This window comes from Hippocampus zosterae, chromosome 3 (assembly GCF_025434085.1).
Source record: "Hippocampus zosterae strain Florida chromosome 3, ASM2543408v3, whole genome shotgun sequence".
In the NCBI taxonomy this organism is placed as follows: domain Eukaryota; kingdom Metazoa; phylum Chordata; class Actinopteri; order Syngnathiformes; family Syngnathidae; genus Hippocampus; species Hippocampus zosterae.
In genome coordinates, this window is record NC_067453.1 from 14,169,608 (window position 1) to 14,193,975 (window position 24,368).

General features: G+C 42.2%; 2 protein-coding genes across 2 annotated transcripts; one reads left to right on the top strand and one right to left on the bottom strand.

Moving 5' to 3' along the window:
• Positions 1-1,249: 1,249 nt before the first annotated feature.
• n4bp1 (nedd4 binding protein 1) lies at positions 1,250-16,581 on the bottom strand. The gene is made up of 12 exons (XM_052061643.1): positions 16,270-16,581; positions 12,120-12,347; positions 11,773-11,946; positions 9,200-9,714; positions 8,787-9,102; positions 6,659-6,991; positions 6,278-6,507; positions 5,322-5,452; positions 4,967-5,063; positions 4,052-4,159; positions 3,837-3,938; positions 1,250-2,969 (listed from the first exon to the last, which is right to left on the bottom strand). The coding sequence occupies exons 1-12, from the start codon at positions 16,579-16,581 to the stop codon at positions 2,612-2,614; spliced, it is 2,904 nt and encodes a 967-aa protein (XP_051917603.1). The 3' UTR covers positions 1,250-2,611.
• On the top strand, positions 16,582-24,229 carry LOC127598193 (dynein light chain roadblock-type 2-like). The gene is made up of 5 exons (XM_052061846.1): positions 16,582-16,670; positions 23,010-23,044; positions 23,204-23,279; positions 23,630-23,797; positions 23,975-24,229. Exons 2-5 carry the CDS (start codon positions 23,042-23,044, stop codon positions 24,028-24,030), a joined length of 303 nt encoding a protein of 100 aa, XP_051917806.1. The 5' UTR covers positions 16,582-16,670; positions 23,010-23,041; the 3' UTR covers positions 24,031-24,229.
• Positions 24,230-24,368: the final 139 nt, after the last annotated feature.

The following is a 24,368-nucleotide window of genomic DNA, read 5'->3' on the forward strand; positions in this document are numbered from 1 at the left end:
CTATAAAACAAACTCATCACAGAGCACCAAGAAGGGATTCATTCAGTTCAAAATAGGTGGCACATTGCTGAGGTAGGATTTTGGATTATGTGACCAGGGTGACCACACTTCACAATAGAATACTCATTTGTTTCTGTTCAACTATTGGTCCAAAGAAAATCTAAAAGTAGCAAAACAAGAAAAACAAACAAACAAAGAATGACATTTACTTGCTAAGTGTATTGCAGTAATTACACTAAAAGACTGGACACCTACAAAGTGGCATCGCTGCTGTAACGCACTTATGATTGAAATTCATCTTCTCCATTTCTGTATTTACAGCGTTGAAAATCCAGCCAATGACAAAACAAAAGTAATACTTTACGTAAATACACTACTTGGTAAAGTGTTCCTTCCAACACTGAGAAGAGGGTAAATAGCGGCAGCTAACTAAACAACAGCGCTTTTTTAAAAAGAAAAAAAAAGATGACGAAATCCCATCTCGTCCTTGACAACACGTGCCTAAACAAAACGTTGGTTGTTGCCAAGCTAAATTTGATTTACACCCTTGTCTATTAGTACATCTGACCGCACAGCAAGATATGACAATTTCAGAAGATAATTGCTGATACAAATAGACACAGGTCTTTACACTTTACAGGAGTTTCAGACAGTGCAAATATTTATTTTGCCATATGTCGTCCTACGAAGGCTGTGACGTAACGTGCATAAAATGAATAATCTGCCTCGCTTTTGTCCGGCTCTACCGACCCCTGGTGTCATTAAGAGAGACTTGCTGCTTCTTTCCGAATACTGTATTAATGTGTGCATAATGCATTTTATGGATCGTATTAGCGCCCACTCACATACCTGTCAACTCATACGGTTTAGCCATAGTTCATACGGATTTTCATCCGTATGCACATACAAAGAGCAAAATCCTTGCTCTTTGTAAGGATTTTTTTGGTAGTTTATACAGGTTGGCGCTCCGAAAAGTTGACAGGCATGCACTCATCAAAAGCACGCCTGAATATAGTGAGGTCATACACATACGAGTATGTATGTATGTACACGTGGAGACCATACACGAGGAAACTACCAAGTAATTTGTTTTCGCCGAATTCGACTTTTTTTTAACTGTAGCATTTCCTTCATGTTCTGGGATGTGATTCAATTGTTCCCTTCGTTTTGTTTGGACAGTGCTATGAGCATTCAGACAGAAGCTGACCAGCTCGCTGTAGCATCACATTTGCTGTAGTGTAGTCATAGATGAGGTGGTAATACTCTTTATTGTTCCCGCATAGAAATGACTTCACAGTCTCCTTTTGGTTTTCTGTACACCCAATAAACAGCAAGAAATTCATGCGACCACTTAAAAAAAATGAACATGAACTTTGTCCATCACTGCACCCGTCAAAAAGTTTAAGCGGAGGGTAGTGCAAAAGCTTACTGTTGACTGTGGCATTTATTTGAATTCTTCACATACATTAAACTACATGTCCAAAAATATTAAGATTTAGAAAAAAATGTAGTTCACGATGAAAATATAATATAACAAAAGAAAATCCTTCGTCAATGCTTACAACGTGGTGAACTAAAGATGTTTTTTTTTTATACAGACTTGGGCTGGAATATTACACAAGTGAAGCACATCACATATACACATGCAGGGGAAACGTCCTGTCCACACTCTGCTTAGAGGGTAAAAGAAGCACAAGGAGTGATTCCTCACATGCCTGCAGCTGAGCATTTTGTCATGAGTCAACGGAACCCATATACCTCTTTCATTGCTACAAAAGTACAGTGAAAACTAAAGTTGACGTAATTCTGCTTCGTGACTGCAATTTCTTTAACTCAAGCCAACAAATGCAAACTATATAATTGAGCCTTGTAGTGTTGAAAAACAAGATGGAGTGACTGAAGCATTCAAGTGGCTCAAAAACAACCAATGCAGTTAATTTCTGAATAATAGGTGATCCTGGGAAGATCGTCAACCCCAAAAAAAAAACAACTCACAAATCTTCTCTCAATCTAGACTTTTGGAGGAGCAATTCAAATTGAGCGCTTGAATTGACAAAGATGAAATCCAAAATACTGGCAAGCTTCTCAAAGGGTTGGGAACAAAAGGGGATTAAGTTGACTGCCACAAACTTCCATATGTTAGGGCACACCAAACCATAGGAGCAAGTAGAAAACTAAATTGATAGTGGTTATTTCCAAGAATTTTAAGGTGTATTTGTACTTTATTTTGAAGGGACACAAATGGGCCCATTATGTGCCTAGCATGTTGTTTGATAGTCAGCAAAACTATGACTATATACATATGTATGTATATACAACTGGTTTTCTTTAAAATGATAAGTGGCACTGTTAATGTCATTGTCATGCGAGAGAAATAAAACCTACTTTGCTTTTTTACATTAATAGTTTTGACAAAATTGTTTAAAACTGAAAAAAAGGAAATTGGTGTTCATATCGGATGAACAAATATGCTTTTAGATCAGTAAAAAAATAAAATAAAATAAAATAAGACTGTCCAAGATGAAAGAGAGAGGAAAATAAATAGTAATTTATACTGTGTTATGAGTCACCCTTTGCGTGTATGAAGTCTGTCAGTTTTTGAGCGAGTGAATCAACCCAGCAGCAGCCCCGACAGGGCATTCAAGTCTCTCATGTACGGGTTGTCGCTGAGGATGCGGTCGATCTGTTGCTTCTGGTCTGGGAAAATCGCACACAGCTGACTCTTCAGCTGGGACGTCTCCCCTGGCGAACGCTGGGGAGGGGGCGACGGCGAGGGAGAGGCGTTGCGGTGGCGGCCCGGGTGGGGCCACTGCACGCTCGGGTGGGGAATATGGGAAGAGGGGGGCTGAGGAGTAACGGCAGGCGTCCATGGAGCGGAGTGGAGGGCCTGCACATAGACTGGATGCTGCTGGTTGGTGGATAGATGCAAGTCTGGGGGTCTCAGAGGGGGAGGGGTCAAAGGAAGATGCCTGGATGGTCAGGGAAGGAGAAAATGTTTAAAACAGAGATGTCCAAACCTTTTACGCTGAGGGCCACATACGGGAAAATGGAGAGGAGGCGACATCACCGTACATTTATGGAACATGCGAAGGCCAAATTCAATACGCTATGCAAAGCTAAACTGGCATTACTGCGATTCATGGTATTGTGAATTTATTATATTTATTCTACAAATATATTGCAAATGCTATATTGTATATTGCACTTATATTGAACTGTGTACAGTTCTTTTCTGAAACATTTATTTTGTGCAATGAAATAATTTGTCCCCCCCCCTATTTTGCTGCTGTAGACTGCAAATTTCCCCAGTGTGGGACAATCTTATCTTATTTCTGAAAATACATCACGGGGCGAAAGAAAAAAGGGTGATCTCTTGTAGCATTCAACTTGAAACATTTAACAAAAAATAATTACATGTGGTGTTTACTGCGGGGCTCGATCATTATCAGTTGTGCATTTGTGTGGGATGACTGCATAGTCCACATTTATGACGGCAAATCATTTTGTGTGTGGCCAACACAGATTGGCTGAGCCACAGACTATGTGATTGTGATGTGAAATAAACCAACATAAAATTGGCCTCGGTCTGATGTTGTCACTGATGCTGGACACAAACAAAGAAGCAATGGGTTGTGTTTAGGATTTGTAGAATGTGTCATTCACCAATAAAGGACAAGATAAGACTTCTATGGCTTCATCTGCTATTACTCTTTTTGTTAATGTGTGTGGGGTGCCAGGTTGGTTATCTGGCGTACATCTCACACAATTTTTTTTCTTCATCACGTGTGGGGGCATTTTAAAATTGATTCAGATGTTCCGATTAAGGGCGCACACACCTGTTCATTTTAGAAAGGAAAACGTCCAGATGAGGTCCATTTTTACCCAAAGGGTCATCAGGGATCATGAAGTGGTCCTCCACAAAAGTAAACTGCAGTAACCTGTGTATAACAATATTCAAAATAAATACAATAATAATATTTGAATTTTACACTGCATCTGGCACTCAAATGACCACTTGAGTCGTGTGATATTTGAGCATATGACTAATCACCTCTCTTGAATGATCCGGCGCCAAGTGTCCGAAGAGTTGACAAAGTCTCTGAGGTTGTCGTTGGTTACAATGATGCCATCTGTTTTTTCAGCTAAGTGGAGCAGGAATCTAATGGAGAATGCAAGTATTCAACATTAACATTTGCCTTTGTCAGTGGAGAGAATTTTCGAATATATTATCATATATTTTATTCATCTTTACTACTCATACGGTTGTATGAGTGTCGAGATCGAGAAATACGTATGCATGTATAAAAATGTTATTTCATGCTTAAATTAACATAAAGGGGAAGTCAAGACACTTTTTTTAAAAAAAACAATATGCTCTGTGTGGCCCCACTTCTGGTTCTGATTAATAGTGCATTTGTGGAATATGAATTAAGAAGCAAAAATCACTGATTTGTATCCAACTCAGGGGGTGGACATTTTGTCACTTGCTGCAAATGCACTTGTTGACTGCAAATGACATCATAGTAGTCAGGTAACAGCCAATCACGGCTCACCTGTTTTCTGCGTTTGAGCTCTGATTGGTTGTAACATGAGCCCTTGGGCACTCATAATGACATTTTTAGTCAAAACCAAGTGCAAAATGGTGACTGACTTTCATCTGGCTGCATTGATTTAAGTCCACGATTCAACTTCTGGATTGTTTTGAATTATTTTAAAATGTTATAATGCACAAAAACAATGTATTGTTTGAGAAAATACCAATAATCATGATATTGAATCACAAATTACAGTATAATCAATTATCATGATATAAATCTAATCGTCACACAAATATTGTGATTTGAATCAAATTGGGGGGTAATTGATTCATCCCGCCCCTAATTGTGAAGTTCATTTTTGATTGTATTTTCCCTTTAAGTATATTCAACTCAATTCAAAACGGAAGGCGTGTGTTGTATGTGTGCACCTGTCATCATGCGAGGCTATCCTTTGACCACAGACCTCTCGGGAGGGGGTGAAAGAAAGCAGCCGCAGGTCTTCTAGTTGATTTAAAAAATGTTGTTCTGCAAAAAAAAAAAAAAAAATAGTAATAATAATAATCAATTCATGGAGTCAGAAAAAACAGACAACCACATGAATGAAAAATAGCACACTGGATCCTGAATCTATGTTTGGCAATTGTATTGTTTTATTTTGGTTCATCTTTGATTCCTATCAGATGTGTAATAATTGAGAGACCAAAAAAGCCATCAGTCCATTCATTGATGTCAGTTTAAGGTTGTTATCTGCTCATTCATACATGCTGCAAATGCCTTAAGTACCTGTTGTCAATGGGTCTCTCTTCTGGCGCCACTGAGGAACAAATACAGTGATCTCCCTGTGGCCCCGCCTCCAAAATGTCTCCACGGCGAGCGCTATTCCTCGACAGGAGAAGAACCGATTTCGGCCATGACTAAAGAGATGAGGACAAAAGCAAACAATGTTGTGATGATGACAACAAGGAACCAAAAATGCACACATGGATCAACTTGCAATAGTGTGTGGTATCTTTCCACTTTCTATGCATATTTCCCCCCTTAAAGTTGAGCGTGTGCTACAGCCCATCCAGACTAACTTTGGGCGAGAGGCGGCATACACCCTGAATTGATCGCCCGCCAGTATTAGGGCAAACAAATTGTGTATATATATCTATAGGGGCAGGGTTCAATTCCGGCTGTGGCCGGCTGTGGCCTGCCTGTGTGGAGTTTGCATGTTCTCCGTGTGCCTGCGTGGGTCTACCCTTAGGTACTCCGCTTTCCTCCCACATTCCAACAACATGCATGGCAAGTTAATGGAACACTCTAAATTGTCCTTAGGTGTGAGTGTGAGCGCGGTTGGTTGTTCATTTAAGTGTGCCCTGTGATTGGCTGGCAACCAGTTTGTGGTTACCCCGCCTACTGCCTACTTCTTTCTGTCACTGTCCGACACTGGCAGGTTGATTTACAAATGCACATTATTTTTCCCAAGTCAATATTCTCCATGAAAATGAAATGGAAAAAAGAGTGAAATTAGGTACAGTAAATTCATTTTTACAGATTCAGTGAACGAGCAAATCACTGTTGTAACTACATCAGACTGTGTGGCAAGTGCAGTGGTAGGAAATGGATGCTCTAGTTAATCCTGTTTTGTGTGCGTTGTTCAAGTGGACAACATCACTGGCAATTAATTGACATAATGAGCCTATTGGAGTTCGGGGCATCAAGTGAGAAAATTCCATCATCTCCACACATGAACTCACGCCATAGCCACATTGCTGCCATCTATGATGATGTGGCGCAGCTCTGGTAGCCCCGGTTCGTTGGGTAGCTTCAGTGTATACGGAGTCTTCAATGATTGGTGAAAACGAGCCAAACCGGTCACAGGTGGCGCCAGTGGGTTGCTTGTAGGAGGATTCCTGGCTCCGCCGCCGTGAAAGCCCGTGTGGCCGAGGGTTTGGTAGGCAGAGAGCCGGCTTGTGGTAGGAGCCGACTGCAGGGGACAATCAAGATCTTTATATCATTTGAGCAAAACATTGTGGATGACAAAGTTGATGTACTACATCTTGAAATTTGTCATGACACAAAACAAGTTGAGCAAAGCCAAGAAAGTGAGAAAACCAGCACATTAATGAAATACCTACATTGGCACTAGAAGCCACAGAGGTGGTGCTGGCCGTCAGCCACTGGGGTGCGCTGCGCAGTGCCGTCACAGTCTCGACTTTCACTGATCCACCTAGAGTCCGCGTCCCGCCTCTTGACAGGTGATCCCTATGTGTGACGTTCCCGCCTCCCCGTGCCAAGTATTCTGTTCTGGATCCGGTCTGGGTGTCACCGTGTGTCATCGTAACCCCTGATGTCCGAGTATCTGCTGTTTTGCTGTTTGTCACGCCGACATCATCGTCATCGGAAATGGTAATGACCTCGTACTTCCCTGCACCTCCTTGCGCACTGGTGCTCCTCTTGATAGAACTGGTCTGTTTGGAGAGTTTTTCCAGGAAAGACGTAGCATTAAAGATCGTGTATGTTACGATGCAAATGTTAAAAGACTGCTCTAACCAACGGAATGTTTTGGCACCTTCCATTTTCTACAGCACTTGTCCTTGGCTTACGTGTTAAAAGTCTACATCAGCTGACTTTGGGCGAAAGAGAATAAACCCTGTGTACACATATTAACAACCATTCACACTCACACCCATGGACTTTCTGGAGTGTTCAATTAATGTAACCTGGATGGTTTCGGAATGTGGGAATGAGCCACACAAGCATGAAGACAACATTCAAACTACTCCAGAAGACCAGAGGCAAAAATTCAAACCCTGAACATCAGAAATGTAAGGCACAAGTGTAAACCACAAGACATGATATGTTTTTTTTGCATTTCAATTGTCCAAAGTCGCGTGGGGCATCTGTAAAAGCAACCTGTGCTATTACTGCACCCGTTTTTGGGGCTAGAAAGGTACAACAGTGTGGACGAGAGTTTAATGGTGGCTTGATTTGCCCAGAGAATCACACTGGCGGCACACATTTGAAAGCCATCAGACAGACACTTTTACATGTGCGCGCTGCGACATCCGACAGCAGCCGAAAGAACACAAACTAACCCCCCCCCACACACACACACACAGTCATACCTCGGTTTTCGACCATAATCCGTTCCAGAAGGAAGTTTGAAAACCGATATGTTCGAAAACGAAACCACGCTATTTAAAAAAAAAATCTTTATTGAACACGTCTGTTCACAATGGAACTCTACGCTTCCTCGTGTAAGGAAGGCGAGAGGCGTCAAGTGGCGCATTGAAGTGCGCTCAGTTTGGTCGAGAACCGATTTTCGGTCGTAATCCGAGGCATAAAAAACTCAAAATTTTTGATCGAAAACCGATTTTGGTCGAGAACAGAGACGTTCGAAAACCAAGGTTTGACTGTATATGGTGATTTTTTTTAACCTTGCGAGGTGACAAAAGATCATGTTAGATACTTGCTTCAAAGGCGCAGCAGCCGTCTACCTGCTCTGAAGCCCCCTCTTCTCTTAATTCTAGCCCTTCTCCCCTCCGATTCTCAATTCAGTAATGACATGTCAAAACGCAGTTTTTGGAGTTAAAAAACGGCATTATATCAAATCGTGATTATATTGCTAATGCAATTAATAGTTTATCCCTATTAAAAATACTGAGGATTAAGTCATACAAAAGCTTCAGAGATGATCACCGATGCATATTTGGAACCGTGAGTCGCCGCTTGGAATTGAAATGGATTTCCATGGGACAGGAGAAGTGAACCAATCTATTTTTTTCGTCAATGGATGCTACAGCTTCTTGTTGACTTTGAAACTTAGCTTGTAGTTGACGTGTGCACATTTTGAGCATGACGTCTCTGATCCACTGGTTAAAGGAAACTTTGATTCTCTCCTCTTTCATCTCAAACTGCTTCAAACAACAAAGCGTGTGACGGAAAAGTGGTTAGAACTGCCTGACTGTCCGTGTTTTATGTTATGTGTTGTGTTTATTATTTTACTTTATGTTAACTGTTTTGTTAAGCGCTTTGTTACAGCTGCTGCTGTTGTGAAAGCGCTATATAAAATCAGCATGTATTGTATTATATCATTTCCTGTTGCAGATCATTTCAGTACATAACACTCTTGTGTTTCCGCTCTTTGGTGAATATAAATAGCTAACTAAGGAAACGTTACCAGGCCCACATAATGATTCCCCTTTACACGCTATAGTGTCTAACTGAGCCAAACCTAACACTGTGGTTTAAAATGGATGTTACCTGTTGAGTGCTGGCTTCACTGCCACTGGACTGCCTCCGTTGGCCAAGTCCATTACTACTCGCTCCATGATGATTGGGCTTGATATTCTCTTTGGACCTCCCAAAGTCCCGCTCAACGGCTAGAGATGTCGTCGTCGAGGAGGAGGAGGAGGAGCGCACATTGTTCAGTTGTTTGGTTTCTTTTACTCCTCTTTTTGTTTCCCCCTCACAACTTTTCGTTTCGGCCACGATTTTCTCCAAAATGAGGAAGGTGTCTTCCATTTGTCCTGTATCCTTGATGACACGCTCCACAACGTCCTGCTGGTAACCCATGGATCTGAAGGAAATTTGGTTTAAAAAAAAACAAAAAACATACATTTGTACATGTATCTGAATTGAAAATGAATTGTGATCATTTCTACTGCAATGTTCACCTGAAGAAATTGACCAAACAACGGAGGTTAGTTTCTGGGCTGACTGCCTCGCTTTCTTCAGTGATACCATCACAAGGGTTCAGCATGATTGCACCTGTGACTGTGTTTGCTTTCGCTGAGGAGGAGGAGACTGTGCATGAAGCAGATGTGTTTTTGGATCGAAAACTACTACTGGCTGCGTGGCCTTCTCTGTCGCAGTGTCGCTCCCTGTCCCTCGACCTCTCCGGGGACTCCTCCTTCCGCTCCAGAGAATACTGTCTTTTAGTGTCCCGAGTTTCGCTCTCCGAAGAGCGTCGCTTGTGTGAAGGCCTGGTGCCATTGAACAGGATGGCCTGGGGACCCAAACCGATGCCTCCTCCTGCTTTTCCAGCGCCGTCGCCAAAAGGCAGACACCCTCTGTCTTCAAAGCTCGTATCGAAGATGCGAAAGGAGAGCTCTGTCACAGGAGTGCTACTCTGTGAGCGATCTTGCTCGAACTCTGCCATGCTTGGTTGTAGGTTCTGGTTCAGGAGAGTCTGAGAGACAACACAATATTCGTTTCTGGTTTAGCTTGGTCTGAAATACACAACATTTTCAATGTGTAAGATGTACGCTGTCAAGCACTGTTTTCGCAAGTGTCTCATCTAGGGGACAGATTGTGATAATCAGACTATGTTCAAATATTTATTCATAGTTTTGTTGTTTATTATTCACACTTGAACAGAAAAGGAGATGGAAAAACTTTGTTGACTTGGGTGTATAATAATGATGTAGTGGCTGCTGAGAAAATGTCACATCACTTTCAAAAAGCAAACAATTTATAAACAAACACAAAAGAATCTTTATCATCGCCAGAGTTTTCAAAAAGCTCGATTTGTAAGGAGGAAAGGAAAAATAAGGCAAAATCCATGTTTTTGAAATTACTTATACAGGTATTCCTCATTGTAATACCTCGAGGGGAAATGGAAATGCCAAATCACACTTGATGCACAGATCACACACATGCAAGGAGAGCTGTCAGACTCAAAAAACATTTTATATTTTGTCCGCGGAGGGACTCAAGACGTAACCCTCCAGTTGTAATGTCCAAGTTCTTGCAGATATGAACTATCGCCATCCAATTTTTTTTGTTCCTATCATCTTCTGTGATTTATTAAAGTACATTTTATGCTTTACAGCCACCCTGCCATTGGCTGGCAACCAGTTCAGGGTGTTCCCCGCCTACTGCCCAATGACTGGGATAGCTCAAGCACGCCCGACCCTTGTGAGGCCGAGCAGATTAGAAAATGGATGGGTGGATGGATGGATTTCAGCCGCAATTTACCCGTGTTCACACAATTCTGTATTGAATTTATGAAAATAGCCAAGCAAATTTTACATCATAGAAGGCGGGCCCTAACTTTCTAGTTTCTATCGAGAGAGGAAATAGACGGTAAGAAAACCCCATAAAACAGGCCCCGGGAAATCACTTGATTGGTGGAAGGGGCAGCAGGGGAGGCCCCAGCCTTGTTTTGTTCCCCGAGGGGAGCCTCATAGTCCCAAACTTTGAAAGTAAAGGATGTCAAACACAGACTTGAGACAAATATTTCCTGTTCAGAATTTTGCAATACACAAAGGCCGTCATTTTCACTTCATTTGTATCTTGAAAGCTACACAACACTGTGGTGAAAATACTGATGTCATTCTTGTTACTTTAATTTTTTTTCCCTCTCCCCAATCAATGTTGAAGAAATACTCTTCTTGAATTGATTTAATTTCATGACATTTAGCCTTGACTTGTCAAGACTTTCTTCAGAGGGTGTATTTCTTGGATCGGTGAACCTGTTATACGAAAGAGGCATTGCAAACCACAGCAACTAAAGCCCAATGCACACCGTGCGATGGTACTGAACTGAACATTAGGGCTGCAGCCAATTAATATTTTTAGAATGGATTACTTGATCTACTCGTCAATCAATTTATCAAATAACAGCAAAAAAATCTATTTAGCATTAGTTTATTGCAAAATATTTTCGCAGATTGCTTGGTATTGTTTAATAATTTAACAAAATCAAACAATCAACAATTAAGCAGTATCACACAAGCACTGATGTACTTGCCAAACATTTGGAAATCGGGCAACGACTTTGGTACCGATTAAAGTGAAGTGGTCTGAGTTTGACAAGCACTTCTGGGCACGAAAGAAATTTTAAGTATGATCGAAAAACATACTGTGCGGTGTACACTGTACTGGTACAGCTTGATGGAGGCAGGCTATGTACCCAGAGACATTACTTTTGTTGCTTCAGGACTTTGCCACACAGTTCACCTGCGATTCAAATATTCATCCGGCGCAAATATAGTTGAAGACAGTTGGCCTCTCATTAAAAACAAATTGTACAACCCTGCCCACTTCATGACCCTTCTGTCGTATCACTCGGTTTTAATGAATTTTCTAGGCAGGGGTCCACCTCTACTTTAATCCCTGTCTTCTATTAGTATGACTATTGCATTGCTTTTTCAGCGGATCTTATAAGTATGAGGAAGTCGATAAAAACACAAGGATTGCCTGCTTTTAAGTATATGATGATTAAAAGAAAAACACACACACAAACCGTCGAGGGTGTGTGCAAGCTGGTTGGACTGTGAGCCAGTCCGAGTAATTCTTCTTTCAGCGCACAGGGCAGTAGAAGAAGTTCCATTGTGTATTTGTCATCCCGTTCCTCCACAAAGGACTTGAACGCTCGCTTCACTGCCTGCTCTCTGTCACTCAGTAGACTTCGCTTTTCCTGAATAAAGCAGACAAAGAGGCAGAACTTGGAAAATGCCCAACAGTAATTTTGACTTTAAATCATCTCGCTCATTCGAATTGCATCAGTGCATCCTAAGTGAGCGGTGTATGAACATTATTTAATAAAAAAACATTTGGAATACACAGCCGATGGTTGTATATTAATCTCACCTGGAAAAGTGCCACAAACTGCTGAACTCTGCTCTGCGCCATCACGACAGGCTCAGTGCGGCCCAACAAGCGCAGACGTCCTGGCTCAGGAACCAAAACCTCAGCACTTGTATCCCGTATGAGTCTGTCCAGGAACAGACCCCGGGCTCCGGCAAAGATACAGTGCATGTCCACTGGATAACGTTCTTCTTTCTGCAGCTCTGGGTCACACAGCCCCCTCACATACTCCTGAAAAACAAGAAAAAAACGACATTAAGGGAGAAAGCATATGCATGCACAGTTCCAAACAGCTGCCAGATGTCTTCATAAAAATGTCTTTTATAGTCTTCCATGCAATTGTACACAAAGGACAGGTCTCCAGACTGATCCTAAATGGTCATATTTGGATATTAAAATATGAGACAGTGCAAGTAAATTTTTCATCCACTTGAGCAAGTGCAACCGATAAATCTAGTGACATTTTTTAATTACTGAGACACTTGTTGCACACTTAGAATCAAAAGACCAAAGCAATGCCAACAGAAACAGGATGTGGTGATGAAGCGAGGAAAAAAGCAGCAGCTTGACCACAGAATAGAACATGGGCAGCAATGCAAAGTGATGCTTTGTCACCAGATTATTTTGTTCTACTTTATACATCAAAATTGACGCTTACCAGCAGTGTATTGTTACCTTCATAGCATATCACTCGGAATCTGGCATAGGACTGGTCACATTGATGCTTCGCTAATAATGGTGACTGATCAAGCTTGTTATTTGACAGATGATTACTGGTACTCCAATGTGCTTGCCTTGCCTTTCCCTCAGCGAAAATCCACGCGCAAATTATGTATGCTGCAGTACATTAACATAAGGCATTTTTCTGATGTAATCCTGAATACATTCCTGAAATATGTGCACTTCACTGCAAATTCAACTAGAAAATTAGATGAGGACAGCTGGTGATCATCCTTTCAGTAGAAAAAAAGCATAAAACAGATACATACAGTGATACGTAGTTCAAGTTTTCCCACGTGATTTATGCAAAACAATGGCTCACAAAAGAGTTGACACCAGAGAGGCCTCCCACTTACTCATTCAGGGAATCTCCGGGTATTAGAAATGTGTGAATGAGTCAGCTGCTAGTTGGTCTGGGAACTTCCTTTCAGGTGTGTGTGTGTGTGTGTGTGTGTGTGTGTGTGTGCGTGTGTGCCTGCGCGCGCAGGTTCCAACAGTAATGAATGAATCTAAAATTGAATTCCCCTGATTTATAAATTTGAGATGGCTCACTAGCCTTTTATGAGACGTTAAATTTAATCAAGTCAAGCATTATTCTACAAGGTCTTTTTTTTTTCTGTTCCGGAGTGACAAGTAACTTTCTAAACGTTCTGCTTGGCTCTCGACGAATGCGGACGCTTTTTGCACTGCTCCTCCTGCCCTCACCCCACCCTTTCCGTGTTCGCCACTTAGTCCTTGTGCTGTCTTTGGCTAACTTTTTTTTCCTAGCCTCCTACCGTATTTTTCATCCGTAGAACTAACCATGGAATTAGTTGGCTGGTCTCTCAATGTAATGGACAAAATTTTTTCGACGAAAAGAGCGGGCAGTGGGGAGCCTGCTTGCCCTCCGGGGACACTTGCTGCCGGATACGCCCTGGATCCATGGAGAAAGTGGAGACCGGTGTGCCTGGCAGTACTGTCCGTGGAGGATGTGGAAGACATCTACATTATTGGCCTTTTGATAACAGGTATGTTGCTGTTTGGTGTTGGCAGCTTAGTGTTCTATCGCAAAATTCAACCGACGGGAGCAGCTCTATTGGAAGTGAAGAAGCTGCCGGTCACTCTGGATGGCGCGAATGTCCAACACTCAGACTTAAGCGGTGACTGAGCTCAACCGCGATATTGTTGCGGTTTTGGAGCGACTGCGCGCGATCGACAACACCATGGAGAAGTTGGAATCCACGCTGCGGAAAGACTTTTCGGATCCGACTGATCGGCGCCAGTGAGGAGATACAGACTAAAGACTCAAGGCTGTCTGGAATTGTTGGCAGCCGTCTCTCCAAAACAAACAACGCTATCTGGCCTTTCCCCTGGATGGAGATACGCATGGAGTCTAGGGCCCCCACCACCACCCCACTCCTTCTCGCCCATGGACTGATAAGCCGGGACTGTATTCATGATGAGCAGACCTCGACGAAACAGTTATGACCTGTACACGCATACACATACACAACTGGACAACCACACGCGCATACACATCCTTGTTATCACCGTCTACATCGCTCCGATTCTTTTTCCCCCGTGATGTGGTTCGATATGCGGAGCGCAACGGTGACCGTGCAGCTGGTCATTTCGGCCGCGTCGCAGTTTTCCTTTCTGAATTCTGATTGTAATTTGCCCATTGCGGGACAAATAAAGGATATCTTAATCTTAACTATATATCTACAGTATAGTTTGTAAAACTCTACTTTTTTATGAATTGAGTTAAAAAGTATGGTATATAAACCATAACAAACAAAATTGTCAAGGCTGTTAACATGGGTAGCTGCATCATAAACCTGATTTAAATGTGTTAGGTGCTGTATTAGCCAGACACCAACACACTCAGCGCCGAGGATTCTAAATGACTCAACCATGACTCAGCAGAAGAGAAAGAAAAGTTTTAGCGTGGAATGAGAACCTGATGTCACATATAAGGGTGCATCTATCAAAACGAAACGATCGCTGAAATGAGTAAATGAGTGTCTTTAAAGAATGGGTTTGCCCTCTGTGGAATTTTGGTTGAAGTAGGTAAACTCAAATGTTTTTCTTGAACTTAGTAGTTTAAGACATAAATAAAAAAGTTTATTTTACTCAATCATAAACCGTTCACGAGAATAAACCGAGGGCACAGTTGCTACTTCATTCAGCACACTCCAAGGCATGACCAATTATAGTTTACCTTATCTTAGCTTTGAATATTATTTAAAGTTGAAATAATGTTCCTTTTGGTGACATTGTCAGAGGTGTCAATCTCAGAACGTGTTTATTTCTGTAAATTCTGTTTACTGTGACACTGAACCGGATTATGCTGTTTTGGGAGGAATACTTAGCGTTTTGAGTAAAGCTACACTACCCTCCATAATTATTAGCACCGGATGTTAAGATGCGTTTTTTTTAGCCTCTAATAAATGTAGGGTTTCCCCCCCCCAAAATTATATAACGCCAAAAAAATAGTAAAATTCACCATTTAATTCAAGTGCATTTATTCAGTGGGGGGGGGGGGCGGGGGGGACCACATCACCAATTCATATTACAAAAATAAAAGTGATTTATAAATTAACCGGATGCGTTCATGAAGTGTCACGCATGGGCACAATACTGTACATGGCATCGAATGACACACGCACAAAACATGTAATGCTATGCAGTGTTTATAAAAGTCAAAATGGCCTCGCATGTAGGTGTCATTCACATCTCAGCCTGAGCTATTTCTACCGATTATTTCGAACGGCTACCAGTTTGATCATTCCACACTTCTCGAAGTAACACATTTGCTCAAATTGCATGGGATTTGATGTCCTTAATATTATGATTAATTAATGATATTGATGTATGTGAGGACACTGACCAGTATTCATTTCTCACAATAATTATCAATGAGGATTTAACAAGGTAAGAAACACACAACATCAATAGGAAATCACAATGTCCCATCAATGGGGAGTAATTATTCAGCCTTTCACTAAACGTCGCTGACACTGATACGAAAAATACAAACACACTATATTATTAATTAATAATGACTAACAGCCCAATGAGTGCAGTTGGATAATTTCCCGTGGCATAGCTGACGGAACTCTAGCACAGCGGGTTTCTTTTTGGGGCGCGGGGGGGGGGGGGGGGGGGATTTCACAACACACACAAGCTCGCACGCACGCACACACACATACATATATGATTGACATGACAATTGATATCTGCTAATCAGGTAAGGTAGAACCAAGTAGTGTCTCCTCTTACACTATGTGACCGATACATAGTCACTTTCAGGTACGATTAACAGAGCTCCAGATACTATCGGGCAGTTCGGACTCGACCCACCTGTTCAAACCACCTGAAGGCACACGTTTACACCACGGTCACATTGGCCCCACTGGTTTATTAGGGGCATAGAAATAAAGACCTCACTCACCTTTGCTTTCGAAACGTCGTCAGTGTTTCCTCTGAGCTGGAGCCATATCTGACGCAAAGCCGTGCTACCGTGTGCTTGTCCCGTGTGGTCCAACAGCCCGATAATAGTGAACGTCACTTTGAAAACGTACTCCACTCGAGCCTGGGCACATTTCAGCTCGTCTTGCTTATTCTCCGGGACAGTAAACTCATCCACCGTCGGGGTGTCTTGCTGCTGCCTCGCGCCCGAGGCGCCGAGTCTGCTGGTCGGCTGCTCGACGCACGCGAGCTCGGTGACTCGCTTCATACCGAGAAGGGGCCGCGTTGTTGACATAGCGTCTCTCGCCGTTTGCGTCACCTCGGACAAGCACGTCTAAAGAGTCCAACTTGTCGGCGTTGCTGGGACCCTCTGGCGTCTACATGGTATGCTCGAAAAGTAATACGCGGCGACAGAGCGGTATTTATAACGTCTAATATAAAGAACACCACGGTCGGGTTAGCTTAGAAGTCGGAAGCACCGAATGACGTAGGCGGAAAGTCCCACTTAAAACGTCATCAAAGGCCGACAGTGAGTGTATACTGTGTACACTACTGTTTATCTGGTGACTTGTGGCTCGGTAAATGGTTTTGCGCAAGCAAGTTTCACATTGACCTTTCTTCTTACGACATAGAAAAACGTAGACGTGGTCTTTTGAGGTTATGGAAGGATGTTTTTATTCCGCAGCAACTGTCTGAAAGCGCCCACCTAAGTCGAGACTGTTAGCACTCACTTTGTTGACAAATGTAGTGGCCTTTTTGCCGTTCAGAGTTCAGTCATTGCTAGGGCTGCCGGATTTCTGGTAAAGTGTATTTGCCCCAACAAAATGTGATTCCTGCGATTGCCTAGCAACCAGCTCAGGGTGTAAAACCACCTACTGCTGGAAGACAGCTGGGATGGGGTCCAGCATGCCCGCGATCCTTGTGAGGATAAACAGATTTGAAAATGGATAGATGGATGGAAAATTAATACCTGTACTGTACTGTCACATGATATGTGACTGAAACCAAAGGGGTTATGAAGTTGTGCTTCTACATGTACAGTGCTGGGAAAAAGTACTGTCTTGACTGAATTTGTTTTCTTTTTTTTGTAAGTGTACCGTACAACACAAAGGCTCGGCTGACATTTTGCCAAGAACGATCCTATTTTTTAACAAAATAATCTGTAGACTGCAAGAAGAAATACTGAATTTTTTTTATTCAGTCTGAAGCATTATACTCTATGAATAACACAGTATTTGATGAAAAGAAAATCCTGCCTACAGTCAAACATTGTGGTGCCAGTGTGATGGCATGGCTTTGATTTGTTAATTTAGTCTGTCGGTGAATCACTAATCACTGGAAAATGTAATTGTGCTGTCCACCAGAAAATCCTGAATGTGAACATCCAGCCTTCAGGTAGTGTCTTTATGATCACGTCTTCTTGGGTTAAGCAGCGGGACAACTACCTGAAACTCTGAATAACTCTAAAAAAGTCAGGATTTAAAACTGAATCTTTAAATGTCATTTCATTTTAAGACTTTTTTTTTATTTTAAATGGTCTCGTCCCATCCTACCTCTCCGAGTTGCTCCACCCCTTCACACCTGTCCGGTGCCGCAGGTCTGCAGACCAGATGCTACCGAGGTAGAATTTGTCCAGTAAAAGGGACAGTATAATATTTGCTTTACTGTGATCGGAGATGGCAAAGAAAGTGTGTGTGTGATTTATATAAAAAATAAAATATATAAATCCTCGTCTCACCCCTCGGGTGGTGTCCGTCCCTCATTCAGCTTGGGGTTTCCAGTTCATATATATGTGATCGGAAATGGCAAAGAAAGTGTGTGTGTGATTTATATAAAAAATAAAATATATAAATCCTCGTCTCACCCCTCGGGTGGTGTCCGTCCCTCATTCAGCTTGGGGTTTTCAGTTCATATATATGTGTGTGTTTGTGTGTGTGTGTGTGTATGTGTGTGTATATATATATATATATATATATATATATATATATATATATATATATATATATATATATATATATATATATATATATATATATATTCTCTCTCTCTCTCTCTCTCTATATATATATATATATATATATGCGCGCGTCTGGATAGCTCAGTTGGTAAGGCATCGGTTTGGCATACGGGAGACGGTGGTTCGAATCCCGCTTGGGGCAAAAATGAGCACATAACACCATCCAGTGTGGGTCCTTGGGTGCTAGGATCCTTCACGCTAATGCCTCCCTCATACAATGATGAGAGACAATAAAACAAATGACATGCCGGCTCAGACGTCGCCCGGCCAAACAAGGTCTGCGTCAGGTGCTGGGGATCCAGAGCACCTTGATGAAAAATGGGCTACTGGAACAAAGCGCAGATGGGCGAGATGCGATAACATGGCTCTGTTGGAATGCTACTACTCAAGCAACCCTAGTCAGAGGGGTTACATGCAGAGAATGTGGGCTAAATGGTTACTTCGAAACCCACAGTCACGGTTGACCACGAAACAATTAGTAGCTCAGTGTTCCAACATCCACAAACGGCAACTGCTGTCACAACTTGAGATTGATGAGGTACAACGCAGGTTCCATGGTGAAGGGCCCCAGGCTGCCAGATCAGAGGAGGAGGTCATACAAGAGATTGGGAGGCAAGCCCCAATGAATGCAGATGATGAGATTGGGAGGCCAGCCCCAATGAATGAAATACTGAGCGAGGCAGTAACTGACCTGAAAGCTAAGATCAGGGCGAGAATGAAAGCTGGGCAACCTAGAAACCGATTACAACGACTATGTGAAGTACCATCTGAAAGTCTCATAGAAAGTGTGAATGCAGCACTGAGGGCGATCCCTACTGTAACGATCACAGAAACCAATGAGCTGATATACGCTTCAGCATCAGTGATCCTAGAGACTCTTGGCTATAAGAGCAACCATGGAAGCCATGAGATACGTTACCCACCATGGAAAAGACGGTTGGAGGCTAAGATCAAGGCGGCCCGGAAAGATGTAAGTCAATTGACGGAGGCCCAGAGAGGTGTGATGAAAAGGCCGATACCAGAGAGGTACATCCAGATGACCATACCTGAAGCACTCGAAACTGCCAAACAAAGGCTCCAAGCCTTGTCCAGCCGCCTAAAGCAGTACACGAAAGAGAATGAGGCCAGGCGAATAAACAGGCTGTTCGCAACACAACCTGCGAAAGTGTACGCTCAGTGGCAGGGTCTTAACAACAGAGCTGACCCACCAAGACTGGAAACTGAAAGGAACTGGAAAGACAAATGGGAGAAGGTTGCACATAACAGCAGTGCACAATGGCTGGTGAACCTGAGAGAGGAGCACAGAAACCTCCCTGAACAGGACCCAGTTACCATAACAGTGGCAGACATACAGGAAAGAGTCTCAGATATGAAGAACTGGACAGCACCAGGCCCGGACATGGTCCACACCTACTGGCTAAAGAAACTCACAGCACTCCATGAGCGCCTAGCAGCACAAATGAACCAGCTGCTGAGGGATGGGACTCACCCAGGATGGCTAACCGAAGGGCGAACGATCCTGATCATGAAGGATCCCTCAAAGGGTGCAGTCCCATCCAACTATCGGCCAATAACCTGCCTCTCCACAACATGGAAGCTCATGTCAGGCATCATTGCGGCTAAGATAAGTGGACACATGGATCAATACATGAACGAAGCACAGAAGGGCATTGGTAGAGATACCAGAGGAGCCAAACATCAGCTCAGAACAGTCGCACAAGACTGCAGGTCCCGACGTACCAACCTGTGCACAGCCTGGATTGATTACAAGAAAGCCTATGACTCGATGCCACATACATGGATCACCGAATGCTTGGAGTTGTATAAGGTGAACAGGACCCTAAGAGCCTTCGTTGCGAACTCGATGAGGATGTGGAAAACCACACTTGAAGCCAATGGCAAGCCACTTACCCAAGTGTCCATCAAATGTGGCATATACCAAGGTGATGCACTCTTGCGACTGCTGTTCTGCATAGGACTGAACCCCCTAAGCCAAGTAATCACCAAGACAGGCTATGGATACCGCCTCAGAAATGGAGCTACGATCAGTCACCTCCTCTACATGGATGACATAAAGCTGTATGCTAAGAGCGAAAGGGACATAGATTCCCTGATCCACACAACCAGGATCTACAGCAGCGACATCGGGATATCATTCGGGCTTGAGAAATGTAGTCGGATGGTGACTAAGAGAGGAAGGGTAGTCCGCACTGAAGGGGTCTCACTCCCTGAAGGAACAATAGCAGACATTGAGGACAGCTACAAGTACCTCGGTATACCACAAGCCAATGGCAACCTCGAACTGCGTCACCAGCGGATGTTACGTTGCTCTATAAATACACCAGAAACAAAACAACAAGAGCGCTGCAGAAGTCCACGCCCATGTCTGTTTTGCCAGCCATGGCAGCGCGAGACACCGAAAACGGATACTTAAAGAGTTTATGAATGGAAAGTTTACTTTTAAAAGGTTGCCATATTGCTCCACTGACAAGACCAAAGTTATCTGTTCTTCTCTCTCTCTCTGTATCATACAGATATACGATGTATGCCACTGACGCGATTGTTACTAGTTTGGAACTATTTTGTGTGGAAGGTTACAGCGTTCCGTGTCCATATAAATACAGCGGGTGGAGCTTCTCTGTGTTCGTCTGACAGTGACAGTGCGCTACAGTGGTAGCGACCTAGCGAAAGTAAAATGTCTCCAGTGTTGTCATCGAACCAAGTGTAGTCATTCGAAATGAGGTCTACACAAAGCCGTAGAGAGAGACTTCCGCGCAAGAAGGACCAACACAATCAACATAGCCTGACTATGTTAGGGGGAGTGAACCCCCCGCCCCCTTTTAGAATGGTTTGCCCCTACAGCATGGGGGAAGTGCGTGTGCTTGTTTGTAAGACCGGCAGTTTCGAATACAGCGGCACATAATGAACACTGGTGTCCGGTGTCTCGTTATTCTTCAACAAACATACAGAAACAGACTGCTGTGTTGAAAGCAAACTTGAGAAAAATTAAGTATGCAACCAAATCCACTATAGGCGCACACTAGTGTACCTTAGATGTGCACTTTATAATGTTATATTGCTCTGTTTTGATTTCATAAAAAAAGCTGTTAAAGCAGCTGTTGTGTGACAAAATATTTTTTTCACCGTTATTGATGGACAGTAATATTGTGTGAGAGATTATGTGTGAATAACTGCACCAAGTGAAAAATGTTCATGTAAAATTGAAAATTGAAATTGTTATTTCAGTAAATATTTGCATTTGGCACATAGAAAACGGATTCATGATTCCATGTTGATGAGAGCATTAAAATGGGGGAAAAAATAGGACAAAAATGTAAAAGGAAATACAGAAACAATAAAAAATGTGTGAGTAATCACGATTATTTTTTTAGTTCATTTGAGTTAATTATGACAGTTGCATTTTTAATTAGATTAAATATTTTAATCGTTTGACAGCTCTAATATATATATATATATATATATATATATATATATATATATGCATATGCATGCATGCAACAGGTCAGGTCAAGTCAGTGGTCATATTTAAAGAACACATTTTTGTAAGAATCTATTTTTCAAAGTATTTTACACTTAAAAAATGATATAATCAATTTAAGACACTCTATCATAATAGCAGCACGGCAAAAAAAACATGACAGTTTCTGGGAAAATACAGCATTCTAAAATGTTTTCTTGTGTCAAACCTAGGTTAGTGACCTAAGCTCAGATGTCGAGCGTACATATCTGCGGATGATGAATGATTTAAAAAACGGACAACTTCTTGAGTGTTAAGCTAAGGTCCGATTTGTTCAAAAGCCATAACTAATGCTCTGACATAGAGTACTGTACCTACCAAAACTTTTGCATAAGTAGCAATTTGGTGCCCCGGGTTACATAGCCGCCATCTTGAACCGGGGTCCAGGGTGAGCTCTTCCATTCACTTGTATTGAGGTAACTTTGTTTGATTCCAATAAATTAATCATAACTCATCCAATTCTTCACCAATTTTGACACTGGGTTTGTTATAAACAGCAGACATGATGTTATGATACCATTTCAGACACCTGGGTAATTGTACAACATAAATTTAAAGGTAAGACTAACCGCTTTTTGCATTTAAAAAGAGAGAGAGAGCTCTGTGACAGGCCAAAAACAATAAACTTGACTTTTTCTAACTATTCTTTTGTTTTTCTTGCCATCACATTGTTGGTAAGACAAACGAAAGAGCAACGATGCCGCCACATTGGAGTGTACGTGCTTGCACACAAAGCTCTACAATTTGGACAAGGGAGCAGGGATAACCATTCACGGGTAAAAAAAAAAAACAACAACAACTTTTTTGTCTTGCCTCCCACCACCACCCGCTGCGCAAAAGTTATTTTTGATAGAACACGCGTTTTGCCATTAATAGAAATGTACACCTCATATAAACCGAATCGGAAATTTGCAAATTAATAATTATTTTCCAGGTTTATACCTCGCCTTTGATGGGAAGTCGCCCCTACAAACATGGCCGTCACGTAGCACGGCGGTTAGCGTGCTCCAATTCAAGCTATTGTAACAGAAAAATATCGTAAGCAAACGTTACGTACAACGTCACGTTAATAACAAGCAATGATTATTAATCGATGTCATGAAGACAACAAATCACTTACCGTTTTAAAGAGGGGCGGCGCTGAGCATTAACGAACCTTTCCTTCTAGGTGGTGAGGCTGTCGCGTCCGCGTCCACTAAGATGGTATTGTTGATTTATTTGTTTGTTTATTATCTATCGAGCAGTATTTTATAATTTGATTATTATGACCGATTATTCATTAGAATTGTACCCCTGTTCTCAGAGTGTTTATTGAAACGTTTCAGTTTCTGTTTATTGTTGTTTTTTTAATCGCTCATACAGGCTGAAGTTGAGGAAACTTTGCAGAGAATCGAAGCCCATGGTAGTGTAGCAGGAACTATAGTTGTCAATGCAGACGGTAAAACAAAACACGCACACACCGATATCCAAACAACAAAATTGTACTGTTACTGTTTACATATTTTTATTTTGAGTAACACACAGGGGTTTAGTGGCTAGCACATACGCCTCATATTTCTGAGATGTAGGGTTGGAATCTAGACTCAGGCCATCCTGTGTTGTGTCTGGAAGTTCTCCACCTTGCTTTTTGGGGGTTTTCTTTGGGTATTCCATATTCCTTCCAAAAGCTTCATGTTAGGTTAAAGGCTCTAATTTACCTTTGCCTCCAGCTAACCTGCAACACTAATGAGGACAAGTGTGGTGGAGAATGGATGGATGGATGAATGAATATTTTGTTTAAATTCCGAGGTATTCCTATCCGATCGACGTTCGACAGCTCCAAGGCTGGCAAGTACGCGGATGCTCTTCGACACCTCACCGCCATGGCCAGGAGCACGGTGAGGGATGTGGACCCTCAAGATGAGCTCATCGTGCTGCGCATTAGCACTAAGAATCAAGAAATTATGGTTGCACCAGGTAAAACAGAGGTGGCATAAATACTCACATGCTGTACTTAAGAAGTATAGATACTTGTGAAAAAAAAAGATTGGGAAAAGTAGAAGTAGTGATTCAACTACTTTGCTTCAATAGTCGTATGAGGAGTATGTTGTATCCACTGTGAAAGCATATTTAAAATATTGTTTCCCTTTGCAGAGAATTCCTATCTTCTTATACTGGTCCAGCGATTTGAGCGGTATGCACGTGCATGAGAGGCAGACCGACTGATCACATATTGGTGGATTATACAGTATTCATCTGCAGTATGAATGAGTGGAGGAGAAAGTCATCTCGTGTAGCTGAAGATTTTTGTGTCCATGTGATCCACTGCACCAGCTATTCCCTACCAGTGTGCTATGGGAAATTATCCAAATGTACTTAATTGGTATTAAAATTATTGTGAATTATGAATATTTGTTCCTCTAAGTCATTGCTGTATAGTGACACGCAGAACAATATACAGCTCTTCCAGTCAGATAGGCAGTCCGATTTTTAAAAATGCAAATATGTGCTCTACATGCCCCAAAATTCACTCAAGCAGCTCTAGCTT